The sequence below is a fragment of the Primulina eburnea genome, chromosome 9, assembly GCF_022965805.1.
Source record: "Primulina eburnea isolate SZY01 chromosome 9, ASM2296580v1, whole genome shotgun sequence".
Classification (NCBI taxonomy): Eukaryota; Viridiplantae; Streptophyta; class Magnoliopsida; order Lamiales; family Gesneriaceae; genus Primulina; species Primulina eburnea.
In genome coordinates this window covers 15,297,078-15,312,115 of record NC_133109.1, presented here as the reverse complement: position 1 = coordinate 15,312,115, position 15,038 = coordinate 15,297,078, and the positions used below count along the sequence as shown (strand labels likewise).

The 15,038-nt window shown below is 43.7% G+C and overlaps 1 protein-coding gene across 1 annotated transcript; it reads left to right on the top strand.

Moving 5' to 3' along the window:
- The first annotated feature begins 612 nt into the window (after window positions 1–612).
- On the top strand, window positions 613–3,815 carry LOC140840432 (uncharacterized). Its single transcript, XM_073207630.1, has 2 exons — window positions 613–3,409; window positions 3,466–3,815. Exon 1 carries the CDS (start codon window positions 987–989, stop codon window positions 3,027–3,029), a length of 2,043 nt encoding a protein of 680 aa, XP_073063731.1. The 5' UTR covers window positions 613–986; the 3' UTR covers window positions 3,030–3,409; window positions 3,466–3,815.
- The last annotated feature ends 11,223 nt before the right edge of the window (window positions 3,816–15,038 follow it).

Sequence of the window (15,038 nt, the reverse complement as noted above, 5' to 3'; positions counted from 1 at the left end):
TTATGGTTCGAGGCTGGTTTAGGGCCTTGGGCATTAGGTTAGGATGTGTTTTACGTATGGTTTTAGTCCGAAGTCGATTGGTACGTCCTAAGTAGTTCTATTTAATTCGAGAGTTGTATGTATCCAAATGCGTCTTAAGGGCTGTTTTGGATATAAATTTTAGTGTGTTAGGGCATATGTCCAAGGACAATCCAAGAAGGTTCAAGACATTCATAAGTATGTATGACGTGCAAAATAAATATTTTTGAGGTTTGTGATTTGTCTTGTGGCCAAATCTCCAACCTCTTCGGAGGAATTATGTTATGTTAGGGAATGGACATCCAGTCCAAGGACTGTGGTGATACCTGCAAGCCCAGTACTATTGTTTAGTTTGATCAAACGATTTATTTATGGGCCACTTGCATTGAACATAAAATGATTTACGATTACGATTACTACGAAGAGCACAAAAATATGATTTTTATAAAAATGTTTATGCAGAAAAGTCGCGTTATACATATTTATGCTTAAGTTATGCTATGCACGAGTTATGTTTAAATTGCATGAATCTTTTTTATTATGTATTATTTGTTATTCACGGTTTATGCATGTTGAGTCTTTAGACTCTGATACCTAGGGATGAACCCATCAAGATCTGGCCCAAACTCCCGGCCCATCTCTAAGACCCACAGGTGAATGGCCCATGACAAGCCCAGGTATTCTCCTATAAATACCAGGTTTGAGCGTATGATATTTCATTCAATATTGTTTTCAGCAGCACCCTTAGCTGCTCCCCCCATATATCCTCAGTCACTGACTTGAGCGTCGGAGGGGCTACGCCAGGACACCCTCCTGGCCCCCTCTTAACGGTCTTTTTCTTGATTTCAGGCTCAGGGTCATCTTAAAGCCCACGCCTGAACTAGTGACGCTCGTTGGGATCGGACCCTAGATTTCCCGTGAGTATCACTTGGCGCCGTCTGTGGGAACATTTGAGTTGAGACGTAGAGATGCTAGGGAAGAGAGGGAGTAGAAGAGCTAACTCAGCAACGTCGCGTCCTCAGAGGGGACCTGAACAGTCTCATGCTGAGGCGAGGCAGGAACAACCCCATCAGGAGGCGAGAACAGAACAGCCTCGTCAAGAGAACAGGGTCGAGCAACCCCGTCCTACTGAAAATGTGGGGAACTTGACCCTGGAGCAGTTGGGCCATTTTATCACTCGAACAGTGGATGAGGCTATGAAGAGGAACCAAGAATCTATGTTTGCTGAAGAGCAAGCCACTCGCCAAGAGCAAGAGGAAAATCCTGAGGGCCACCAGAGCAGAGTTGAAGAGACACAGCCCCACCAAAGTGGGGAGAGTGGTGAGATGAGAGAAATGTGGAAGGAAATACAGATGTTGAGGCATCAGTTGGGAAGCAGAGCGCCAGCACCCAAGAGAGGGAGCCCTTTTTCACTAGCCATCTTGGAAGAGGGGCTTCCTCCGAATTTCCGACAATCAAACGTTGGAGAATATGACGGACATACAGACCCCGAAGAACACTTGGGGAGATTTGAAAATGCGGCTCTGTTGCACCAATATTCAGATGGAGTCAGGTGTAGGGTTTTTCTGGGCACGTTGGTGAGGTCAGCCCAGCAGTGGTTTAACACCCTGCAACCCAACTCCATACAGTCGTTCGAGGATTTCTCTGCAGCCTTCTTGCACCGATTTGCTAGCAGCAAGAGGCATCAAAAGAACTATTTGAGTCTGTTTGTGATGAAACAGCAAGAGGCTGAAACTTTGCGGGAGTTTGTCCAGCGCTTCAACAATGCAGCCCTAGAGATACCAGCGGCTACCCCTGACACCATGATAAGTGCCTTTACACAAGGACTGAGGGGAGGAGAGTTTTTTAAGTCGTTGGTCAAGAAGCCTCCGTCGAGCTATGATGATTTGTTGGCTCGAGCTGAGAAATATATAAACTTAGAAGATGCTCAACGGTACAGAAGGATGGAGAGCCGGCCCGGAGGAAGTAGAGTTGAGGGATTGGAGAAAGGAGGAAGGAAGAGGGGTGCGGGGGAAAGAGAGGAGGACAAAACTAGAAGTAGAGGACAATTCTCATCACATGTTCCCCGGGATAGAAGTCGTGATGAGGTGATGGAGGTGAGGGAGCTCGCGGGGAGGTGGGAGAAATCACGAAGGATTGAGTGCAGTGCTAGGTTTCCTTCGCGGTACAGACGAGAAGGATCCGTATCTGGGAGTCGACCGAGGTCTCGCCCGTCCCCTAGACGTGGTCAAGGCCCTCCGTGGATGAATCAGGAGGTCGGGGAGCAGAGAGGTGAATGTCGAGGTCAAGATGTCCTTCAGGAGCCCGTCGAACCGAGGAGGGGAACGAATGAGGATAACCACCCTACGAGAGGAATGATTCATATGATCTCGTGGGGTGCTACTGATGGAGATTCCGGGCGAGCGCGAAAGGCGCATGGGATGAGGTTGGAGAATTTCGAAATATCTAGGGGTGCGGACCTACCCCAGGATCCTGTCATCAGTTTTGGACCGGATGACCTCCGAGGCATTGTGGCTTCTCATAACGATGCCTTGGTGGTAACGACCACCGTTGCCAATTACGATGTGGCACAAATCTTTATTGATAATGGAAGCTCTGTTAATATCCTGTTCAAGAGCACTTTGGATAAGATGAAGGTGGAGGGATTTGAGTTCGAGCCAATCTCTACTCCTCTATATGGATTCGCAGGACATGCCATCCCACCGCTCGGTCAGATTGTCCTTCCTCTATCTTTGGGACATGAGCCTCGGCGGGTAACAAAAATGACAACATTTACTGTGGTGGACACCCCATCCGCTTACAATGGAATTCTGGGGCGACCAGCCCTAAAGGAATTCAGAGCTGTAGTGTCCACGTATCATCAGAAGTTGAAGTTTCCTGTGGGGAAGGAGGTTGGAGTTTTATGCGGGGGTCAGAGAGCCGCGCGTCGATGTTATGAGGGGATAGTGAGGGAGGAGGGGAAAAGAGCGCGTGTAGAGGTTCACATGATTAAGAGAGGAAAAAGTGAGTGACTTTGTTCCAGGGAGGTATAAGAGGAGCATAAAAGTTGGAGAAAGCACAGGGCAATGCTTCAAAGAGACTCTGAAATGCTTACCACCTCAGAAAATATTACTCTTGAATTTTTTGCTGATGTATTTAATCTTGGCATTTTCCCATGTAATAAGTTGGAATTCAATAAAATCAGGTTTCCCTTGTCAGTTCATGAATGTTGTTGTATTATGAGGGTGATAAAATAATTAAATTTTCCTACTAAGGCATGGCCTAGTAGAGGAGTAGGGTGAAGGAGAAAAATTTTATTTTCCTGCTAAGGCATCGCCTAGCAGAGGAGCAGAGGTGGCGAGGAGAAGAATTTTATTTTCCTGTTAAGGCATCGCCTAGCAGAGGAGCAGAGGTGAGGGTGTTGAATTTTATTTTCCTGCTAAGGCATCGCCTAGCAGAAGAGCAGAGGTGGCGAGGAGAAGAATTTTATTTTCCTGCTAGGGCCCGACCTAGCAGAGGAGTTAGAGGGTGGAGAGGTTGAGTTTTTATTTTCCTACTAAGGCATCGCATGGTAGAGGAGCAGAGGGCAGGAGAGAAATTTTATTTTCCTACTAAGGCATCGCCTGGTAGAGGAGAAGAGTGAAGGAGAAAAATTTTATTTTCCTGCTAAGGTGCCGCCTAGCAGAGGAGTTTGAGGGTGAGGGTGGAGAATATGTATTTTCCTGCTAAGGCGTCGCCTGGCAGAGGAGTTAGAGGATGACGAGGTGGACTCTTTATTTTCCTGCTAAGGTGTCACCTAGCAGAGGAGTTAGAGGGTGGGGGCGGTTGATTTTTTATTTTCCTGCTAAGGCCCGGCTTAACAGAGGAGTTAGAGGGTGGATGTGTTGATTCTATTTTCCTGCTAAGGCCTAGCAGAGGAGTTAGAGGGGTTAGAGGGGTGGAGGTGTTGAATTTCTATTTTCCTGCTAAGGTATCACCTAGCAGAGGAGTTAGCGAGTGGAGGTGCTGAATTTCTATTTTCCTGCTAGGGCCCGGCCTAGCAGAGGAGTTAGAGGGTGGATGTGTTGAATTCCTATTTTCCTGCTATGGCGTCACCTAGCAGAGGAGTTAGAGGGTGGAGATGTTGAATTTTTATTTTCCTGCTAAGGCCCGGCTTAGCAGAGGAGTTAGAGGGTGGAGGTGTTGAATTCCTATTTCCTGCTATGGCGTCACCTAGCAGAGGAGTTAGAGGGTGGAGTTGTTGAATTTTTATTTTCCTGCTAAGGCCTGGCTTAGCAGAGGAGTTAGAGGGTGGAGGTGTTGAATTCCTATTTTCCTGCTATGGCGTCACCTAGCAGAGGAGTTAGAGGGTGGAGATGTTGAATTTTTATTTTCCTGCTAAGGCCTGGCTTAGCAGAGGAGTTAGAGGATGGAGATGTTGATTTTATCTTCCTGCTAAGGCATCGCCTAGCAGAGGAGTTAGAGGGTGGACGCGTTGAATTTTATTTTCCTGCTAAGGCATCGCCTAGCAGAGGAGTTAGAAGGTGGGCGCGTTGAATTGTATTTTCCTGCTAAGACCCAGCTTGGCAGAGGAGTTAGAGGGTGGGCGCGTTGAATTTTATCTTCCTGCTATGGCATCACCTAGCAGAGGTGTTAGAGGGTGGAGATGTTGAGTTTTTATTTTTCTGCTAAGGCCTGGCTTAGCAGAGGAGTTAGAGGGTGGAGGTGGTGAATTGTTATTTTCCTGCTATGGCGTTGCGTAGCAGAGGAGCAAAGTGGAGGAGGAGAATTAAATTTTCCTGCTAAGGCATCGCCTATCAGAGGAGCAGAGTGTGGGAGGAAAAATATTTTTTTGGTTGGTCGATAACGAAAGTTGTTGGGGGAGCAGAGTTTACGGGGATCGACCGTAACTGGGAGATGGCGTGAAGCAAACTGGGCGAGCTTGCGAGGCGTGTCTTGGGCGAGGGCGAGAGGCTGCTGGGCGAGAGCAGGGGCGAGCTGGCGAGGCGTGTCTTGGGCGAGGGCGAGAGGCTGCTGGGCGAGAGCAAATGCGAGCTGGCGAGGCGTGTCTTGGGCGAGGGCGAGGGCGAGAGCTGCTGGGCGAGGGGCTGCTGGGCGAGTTGGGCGAGGGCGAGGGCGAGAGCTGCTGGGCGAGGGGCTGCTGGGCGAGCTGGGCGAGAGGCTGCTGGGCGAGAGCAGGGGCGAGCTGGCGAGGCGTGTCTTGGGCGAGGGCGAGAGCTGCTGGGCGAGGGGCTGCTGGGCGAGCTGGGCGAGGGGCTGCTGGGCGAGGGCAGGGGCGAGGGCGAGAGGCTGCTGGGCGAGAGCAGGGGCGAGCTGGCGAGGCGTGTCTTGGGCGAGGGCGAGAGGCTGCTGGGCGAGAGCAAATGCGAGCTGGCGAGGCGTGTCTTGGGCGAGGGCGAGGGCGAGAGCTGCTGGGCGAGGGGCTGCTGGGCGAGTTGGGCGAGGGCGAGGGCGAGAGCTGCTGGGCGAGGGGCTGCTGGGCGAGCTGGGCGAGAGGCTGCTGGGCGAGAGCAGGGGCGAGCTGGCGAGGCGTGTCTTGGGCGAGGGCGAGAGCTGCTGGGCGAGGGGCTGCTGGGCGAGCTGGGCGAGGGGCTGCTGGGCGAGGGCAGGGGCGAGGGCGAGAGGCTGCTGGGCGAGAGCAGGGGCGAGCTGGCGAGGCGTGTCTTGGGCGAGGGCGAGAGGCTGCTGGGCGAGAGCAAATGCGAGCTGGCGAGGCGTGTCTTGGGCGAGGGCGAGGGCGAGAGCTGCTGGGCGAGGGGCTGCTGGGCGAGTTGGGCGAGGGCGAGGGCGAGAGCTGCTGGGCGAGGGGCTGCTGGGCGAGCTGGGCGAGAGGCTGCTGGGCGAGAGCAGGGGCGAGCTGGCGAGGCGTGTCTTGGGCGAGGGCGAGAGCTGCTGGGCGAGGGGCTGCTGGGCGAGCTGGGCGAGGGGCTGCTGGGCGAGGGCAGGGGCGAGGGCGAGAGGCTGCTGGGCGAGAGCAGGGGCGAGCTGGCGAGGCGTGTCTTGGGCGAGGGCGAGAGGCTGCTGGGCGAGAGCAAATGCGAGCCGGCGAGGCGTGTCTTGGGCGAGGGCGAGGGCGAGAGCTGCTGGGCGAGGGGCTGCTGGGCGAGTTGGGCGAGGGCGAGGGCGAGAGCTGCTGGGCGAGGGGCTGCTGGGCGAGCTGGGCGAGAGGCTGCTGGGCGAGGGGCTGCTGGGCGAGCTGGGCGAGAGGCTGCTGGGCGAGAGCAGGGGCGAGCTGGCGAGGCGTGTCTTGGGCGAGGGCGAGAGCTGCTGGGCGAGGGGCTGCTGGGCGAGCTGGGCGAGGGGCTGCTGGGCGAGGGCAGGGGCGAGGGCGAGAGGCTGCTGGGCGAGAGCAGGGGCGAGCTGGCGAGGCGTGTCTTGGGCGAGGGCGAGAGGCTGCTGGGCGAGAGCAAATGCGAGCTGGCGAGGCGTGTCTTGGGCGAGGGCGAGGGCGAGAGCTGCTGGGCGAGGGGCTGCTGGGCGAGTTGGGCGAGGGCGAGGGCGAGAGCTGCTGGGCGAGGGGCTGCTGGGCGAGCTGGGCGAGAGGCTGCTGGGCGAGAGCAGGGGCGAGCTGGCGAGGCGTGTCTTGGGCGAGGGCGAGAGCTGCTGGGCGAGGGGCTGCTGGGCGAGCTGGGCGAGGGGCTGCTGGGCGAGGGCAGGGGCGAGGGCGAGGGGCTGCTGGGCGAGCTGGGCGAGGGCGAGAGGCTGCTGGGCGAGGGGCTGCTGGGCGAGCTGGGCGAGGGGCTGCTGGGAGAGGGGCGAGAGCAGGGGCGAGGGCAGGGGAAAGGGGCGAGGGGCTGCTGGGCGAGCTGGGCGAAGGTGAGAGCTGCTGGGCGAGGGGCGAGGGCAGAGGCGGGGGGCGAGGCGCGCAAGGGCGGACGCACGTTGTTGGGGCTGGCGTGCAGGCGACGAGTGTTGTGCTTGAGCGAGGTGATGATGAAGCGGCGCTAGGATTGCTATTTGATTTGTTTCCAACTTTTTGGAGACTGACGGAGGGCTGGAAGAAAATGCACAACTCACATGTTGTAAACCGAGAACAACGCAACTAATCGAACTTTGAACCTACGATTCAGTTCGACTCGGGAGGGGGAGACTGGTGATACCTAGGGATGAACCCATCAAGATCTGGCCCAAACTCCCGGCCCATCTCTAAGACCCACAGGTGAATGGCCCATGACAAGCCCAGGTATTCTCCTATAAATACCAGGTTTGAGCGTATGATATTTCATTCAATATTGTTTTCAGCAGCACCCTTAGCTGCTTCCCCCATATATCCTCAGTCACTGACTTGAGCGTCGGAGGGGCTACGCCAGGACACCCTCCTGGCCCCCTCTTAACGGTCTTTTTCTTGATTTCAGGCTCAGGGTCATCTTAAAGCCCACGCCTGAACTAGTGACGCTCGTTGGGATCGGACCCTAGATTTCCCGTGAGTATCAGACTCAATAGACATGATCGGTGCAGATTGTGTAGATGAGGAGGCTGGTAGAGGTGGTGACCAATGAGCAGGCTCGGGCCAGTGGAAGTGCAAACCTGTAGACCTTCTAATTTATGTGGTTTTATTATGCACGTTTTGAAACTAATTTCTCTAATCTTATGCCTTAGTATTGGTGACTAGTAAGTTGAGACTTTTTAATATTATGTTGGATTTTTAAAATTATGGTGGATGTTTTAACTTGAATTTTATGGTTTTCGTATTTAACATGGTGGATAATTAATATTAACTTTATTTTAGTATGCGTGTTGACCGTTATTTTATTATAAAATTTATATTTTTAATAAATTATTAATAAGAAAATTTTAAATTTTTTTCTGCAAATATTAAAGTATTAGTATTTTAAGCCATAGTTCGTCACATGTGGGTTCACAACTTCATGTGATTCAGAATAACATTAATTCCTATCTGGGCTTACCCTAGTTTGTCTCATTCTTTTTATCAACCCCTTGATCGAGAATATCAGAACTCAAGTCTGGTTACATCCATCGGTCATGGTAAGAGCGTCTAGTAGTATCGACACATGATCTCATAGGTATCACTGATAGTGCCTACAAGAACCTTTTTTTATTATTAGCGTACAGTATGGTTCTTGTAGGCACCATTAGTGATAGCCTTATGTTATTATTAGCGTACAGTATGATGCATTCAACACACACACACACACACACACACACACATATATATATATATATATATATATCGATTAAATCTATAATCATTGGTATATCGAGATTCACAAACGAATTCAATAACGATGTGATATATCTTTGATTAATAATAGTGACATTGTATGTGCAAATGAGGAATACTTTCTAAAAAACACTTGTTTTACTCTGGCCAGATATCCCTTCAAGTTTTAACTCATTATATCACATAGGATATCTTCACCCGTAGGCACGCGGTGAATATCTGACTACAATACATTGGCTATTACATATTTTGAAACTACACTCAACATCGCCACCTGATGAATCTCAATGGAGTTGATAAGCGGATCAAGGTGCATGCTAGTAAGTTGAGCCTTTACATTGTCCCGAGTCAAATAACTAATGACGTACAATCAAAACTGCAGACTATTCGACTCGATAAGTGATAGCCACTTGTACAATCCAAGTGAAGGTTATTCAGTGTATCATCAAATGATTACACACCTGTATGATAGCCACTTGTACAGTCCAAGTGAAGGTTATTCAGTGCATCATCAAATGATTACACACATGTATGAATAGTCATGATCTTACCAATGAAACATGATGTTTATATCACAAATACTAATTTCTCAAGCGATATTTATCCTTATGTAGGCTATTGATTCGACTGGAAACCAGTTCAGAATAAACAGTACATCTAATGAGTTTCATGATCTTACGTTGCAATGTAAAACTCATGGTACATGTTGTATATTTAAAAGGCTTTATTTTTGCAGCTTACATGAGTATATTTATCCAAACCAAGCCAAACAGTATCAGGCTTGAGCTTGGATCATTTAAGATTGATACATGCTCCAGCTCAATTCGAGCTTTTATCATCAGGCTCTAGCTCAAATTGTCTTGAAATTACTAAGATCGCGAAAAGTTTGAGCTAGACTCATTAAAAGCATGTTTATCATGTTAATCAAGCCGAACCAGAGCTTGATTCATTAATAGCTCGTTCATCATGTTTAACAAATCTCGCTTGAGTTCGGCTCATTTTATAGCTCTTAAAACATACAATTGAGTTCGAGTTTGAGCTTGGTGAAGATTAAATATATATATATGAACTAATTTTAAATCACACATAAAAGTGAAAATTTTATCAGTAATAATATTTTTATTTGTCAACTCAACAAATGAGCCGAGATTGAGCATACGAGTCACCTAAACAAGCCGAGCTCGAGCTCGCGAGCCTATTAACAAATATGTTTGAAAGCTCACGAGCCGAATATCCTTAGGCTTGAGCTTGGTTTGATTAAATTATCGAACTCGAAATCGAGCTTAAACTTGGCTTAATATGTTTAACAAACGAACTCAAACGATCTTTTTGTCGAGCTGAGCTCCGAGTAGAGCGTGAACGGTTTTGTTCGTTTACATCCCTAATGATAAAGTCGATGTCACAATTATATAAAAAAAAAAACATTAAAGTATGAGTAAAATAAAGATTTTGTGTACATAAGAGACAATAAAGCTCGAGTCACAAGTTGGATTGTTCAGCACCTACGCTAACACTTAATTCTTGTCCAACCCTTCCCCCTTCTGATTTCCGGTCCATTGCCGTCGAAAAAGGGCATCTGATACTAACATAGGTCCTATAGCATCGATTTGTGGCTTTAATCAAAATATTTGAGCAAGAATTCACAAAAATGGATCCCAAATGGGAAAAATCGATTTTTCTTTGTTTTGGTGGAGTTTTCAGCTATATTCCAGAACCTTTGCCTGGGTTTTTTAGGCTTCCGATTATTAGAAATTTTTCCTGCTCGATTTATCTTCGATTATTGAGTTTTGAAGCTCAATTCCTACTTGTATTGGTCGATTGGTGGGATGCCTCGAATGAGAATTCTACCCATTCGATTTCAACTAATATACCACGCCAATATTGTTTTGGTTGTTTTTTTTTTTTTGTTATAGTTTCTGAAATGTTCGATTTTGACGTAAAATTCGACAACTTTAAATTAGTTTAAATATTTAGTTACGATAAAATTGGACCAACTCTTCATTACAAGATGAAAGAATAGTTTTTAGCAGATTCTATGATTATTTATATTTACCGAAAGTTTGTTGAAAAAATTTATAATAATATAGATAATTAATGAGTTTGATTTTAAAAAAGAAACAAAGATCACAACTTCAATAATTTTGTTGCTCTATGATTGAATGTGTTGAATATTAAATGCTTTCCTTCTATTTTATAAATTTGAATTAATTAATTTATTGTATCGGAGTTAATCGCAAGTATTTTTGAATCCTGTCTGGTCACGTCCAACCCAATTCTTGAATGTTACGTTAATTATTACTCCTTTCCCGTTGTACGATATTGGATTATATGAAGTGGTTGGACAACTCAACCAACTAATTTGCTCTCAATTTCCAACTCAATATAATGATATAATATACCACCAAAAAAAAAAAAACAAGATCGAACATCCCTTAAATTATACAATCAATGGATTTAATTAATAGTTTTAATTAATTTTCCTGCAATTGGCATGTTGGCAATTTTGAGTAGGTCTCTTGTGAGACGGTCTCACGAATCTTTATATGTGAGACAGGTCAACCCTACTGATATTCACAACACGATCCGTTAGATCATCTCACACAAATTTTTGTCTTAGTCGAGAAAAATTTCTTCAATTTCACCCGCATGTGATGCAAACTCGCATGGAAACGTGGAGTTGTCATCCACAAGTTAAAACATTTTTAATATGATGACTAATGATAATTATTATTATTTATTACCACCGTACACTTGACCTAACCACAGTTACACCATTGGTTTAATTCTAGAATTAAATAATCTTCTTATTTAATGATTACCTTACAATTTTTATTTTTTTTTGAAAATATAACTTTTATTATAAAAAACAATAATCAGTGGTTAAATTTTTATTCTTGTAAATCAAGTAGTTTAGATCATATAAATTAAGTTTTCTATGCCGACCCAAAGATATTAAAATTTAAAATTAATTTCCGTACTTGATATTTCATTTTCGATTTCGGTTTCGGTTTCGGTTTCGCAATGAAAACTAATTAAAACTGGTTATACCAAGGATTCAAATAATATACCATAGTTACACCATTGGTTTAATTATTATTATTGCATGTGACGCCCACATCTATTATGCTAATCCCACAGCTGGGAACCAGCTCATTAATCTTGATTTGCGTAATCATAGTTTGACCATTTGATATCAATCCTTCCCTTTCCATCATAATAGAAAAAGTATTATCTGTTCTTTTCTTACATCATTAATTTTATTTTTTTTATGTCCTGAGAATCTGTAACCGCTATCTTTTGTTGTGCATTTGATAAACTTTCGAACTAACGTAATAACATGTAAAATATGTTACTCAGATAAACGACACTGAGCAAATTTTATGTAACAAGCTCATATAAAAATATGTTGATTAAGATAATTGAACTCGTGACTATTGATCAAATACTCATATACTCACATAAAGACATTATACATTAGTTAATGTATTTGAGATGTTATATGATTTAAATTTGTGTACACTTAAAGGTGGTTGTATGATGTGTATATAAGCTTCACTGTGAAAAAAAATATATTTTAAAATTTTATTTATGTCAAATCAAATAATAGATCAATAATATATAAATATAAACAGTTTTAAATAAATGCATAAGTCTAAAAATAAATGTATAAGTATTAGAAATTTTTAATATAAAAGTAGTCGCAAGGAATAAATTGAACTAAATTTTAGATCTAATTTAAATTTTCAGGTGTCTCCGGACTAACAAATTATATATATATAAGTTATAATATTATTTAATATTTTTTTGTTTTTTTATTTTTATTTTTTACTTAGGCTCATATTCCTTTATTTAATAAAATGAGTGGGTCTCATGTGAGACCGTCTCACGGATCATAATCTGTGAGACGGGTCAATCATACTCATATTCACAATAAAAAGTAATATTCTTAGCATAAAAAGTAATATTTTTTCATTAGGTGACTCAAATAAGAGATCAGTCTCACAAATACGACCCGTGAGACCGTCTCACACAAGTTTTTGTCAAATAAAATAGGATTTAAGGCCACATACGAAACATCTAATTAAGTTTTGTTGGGTTGTGAAAAAGCTATCAATCTTAATTGTGATGATATCAAAACATGTTGTTGTGTTTATAATATTTTTACTCAAATAAATACTTGTAAGATGTCAACTTGAGATATTTGACCAACTGAAACTTAAATGGAGAAAAACTGAAAATATAGAGAGGTAAAATATGTCGAAGATATCTCACAAACCATTAATCCCAATGACTAGCTGACAAAATTGTTAGAAAGTCAACTCAATTATCTAGTAATCATATTTGAGGTCAGTCAAGTGAATTCAGATGTTATCAAGGCGAAATTGAAGTTGCAAATTCCGACCGGAAAAACATCTTCGAGCTAGACGGCTCGATAGACCAACTCTAGTATTTTGACAATATCTCTAAGCTCAATTATTGTAATGAAACGATTCAGCATACGATGGAAATATAAGACAATGCTTTACAAAGCTACCTCAAATGTTGAAGTTTGAATCGAAGCTTAAGAATCGGATAATTCACTATGAAGTTGCTAGTTTTGCACAAATTGCAAAAAGAGTTCAAGTGTGTACACCGTAGAGTATTTTAAGTATATCTATCTCTCGTACGAAATTGAAAGTGAGTGATTTAATTATATGAAAAGTTAAGAAAAATGATTACAATTTTCATATTTACTACTTTGCTCGGAAATCAACGAATCAAGAGCTATATTTACTGGATCAGACAACGTTTCACTCAACCATTTTACTCATTTAACCGTTTTGCTAATCCGACCGGTTTATTAAACCGTTTACTCCTAGCACCTGACCGCATTAGTAACCTTCCAGAAAGTCAAATATGACCGTTGCAATGTTTAAAACAGTACATAATATTTTCCAACTGTCATATTTACGTGTATAATGAATATATCACTGTTGGAGGTTATATATACAATATCATGAAGATCAAACACAAGTTTTTGAAGAGAATTCAAAGCATGATCAGTTTATATAAAAAAATTGCTAAAATGATAGCAGACCAAGAAGGGAGTCTACTGTTAAGAAATGAAATTTCAGGAATTTTGGTATATAATAAATTAGAAATCAACCGCGGTTAGAAATTCTCAACCGCGGTTAGAAATTCTCAACCGCTAGTTTTCAACCGTCTATTCCTTATGGTTCAGTCGTTTCATTTAAGAGATCTACTTATTGCTTTCCAACATTCCCTGACCGGTTGAATGCAATTCAAATTCTCGAAAGTCAACGATCTCACATCAATTCCAAGGAAGATATGCATTAATAACTCTTTCCTAGAAAAGACATTCAGAGACAGTTTTCATATCCTACTGCTGCATGTACAGTCGCTCAAAGGAGTAAACCTCAAGAAAAGAGCTTCAAATTTATGATAAGCAAAAGGAAGTTTAAATACAAGTATTTATTGCTCATAAATGAGAAAATGACTCATCTGATTCAGGAGCTCAGGTTTACGGTAAATGTACTTTCTGACCGTTACATCACTCGGTTATATTATCTGGAAAGAAATGAAAGCTAGACAAGCAAGCTACACAACTCTAACACTGATTGAAAGAAGTCTTTCAGCTTGCCTTCACAAAAATCTTAGAGCGCATTCACAGTTCATATCTTCATTATCGCTCATTTGCACGCAGCTTTACAGTCACATATTTGATCTCTCAAGGATCCTTTCGTGCTACCAAAACAAACTACTGTTTTATCAATAACCTATGGTTACTTGATTAAAGTTTGGAAGTCTGGTGAACTGAGGGTTCGTAAACATCCAGAAGTGTAAAGTGATCACTAGGAGTTCCAAAACAGGCAATGGGATAAGTCCTGATTGGATTGGGCTGTTACAAACGATTTGTAAAGTCAAAGTCTTTTAGTGGATTCCTTCCTACCAAGGAAGAAGGGGTGACGTAGGAGTATTTAATCTCCGAACATCCATAAAATACTGTGTCATTTATCTTATGCAATCTGTTATTGATATTCTTGTTGTTTAGATCACTAAATATTTGAGAAATATCCGTCAAAAGGAAGTGAACCATCTTCCGCACATTTCTGTGGTTCACCTCTTTCGACCGTTTGAGAGAGAAGTATTTCGAACCGCCTAAAAACGGTTGAAAATATATTTTACAAAAGAAAATGTGAAAGAGTTCATTCACCCCCCCTCTTAACTCTTTCTCGATCCTAACAATTGGTATCAGAGCGGGTTCTTCTCAAACATTGATATATCTTGAATAATATGGCTTCTTTCAACAAAATCCCTATGTTTTCCAAAGAAGATTATGACGATTGGAAAATTCGTATGCAGGCACATCTGGCAGCTCAGGATGACGATATGTGGTTTGTAATTACTGATGGACCAATGAAGATAATGAAAGCAAACACGGCTGTTGGGATAACTGAAGGTGCTCCTCAAATGATGGAGAAGCACAGATCTGAATGGACCGCTGAAGATAAAAAGAAAGCAAACTTAGACAACGTAGCAAAAGACATTCTCTATAAAACTCTTGATAAGAACATGTTCGCCAAAATCAAGACCTGCACTACTGCAAAAGAAATATGGGAAAAACTCACTCAACTGTACGAAGGAAATGATCAGACCAAAGAGAACAAACTGACAGTGGCTATTCAAAAATTTGACAATGCAAAGATGAAGCCAGGAGAAACTCTTGCAGAATTTGATGAGCGATTCAGCAGCATTATCATCGAACTTACCTCACTTGGAAAAGAATACTCCAACAGAGAAATTGCTTTAAAGGTCATGAGAGCTCTTCCCAGAGAGTGGGATGTGAAAACAATAGCTA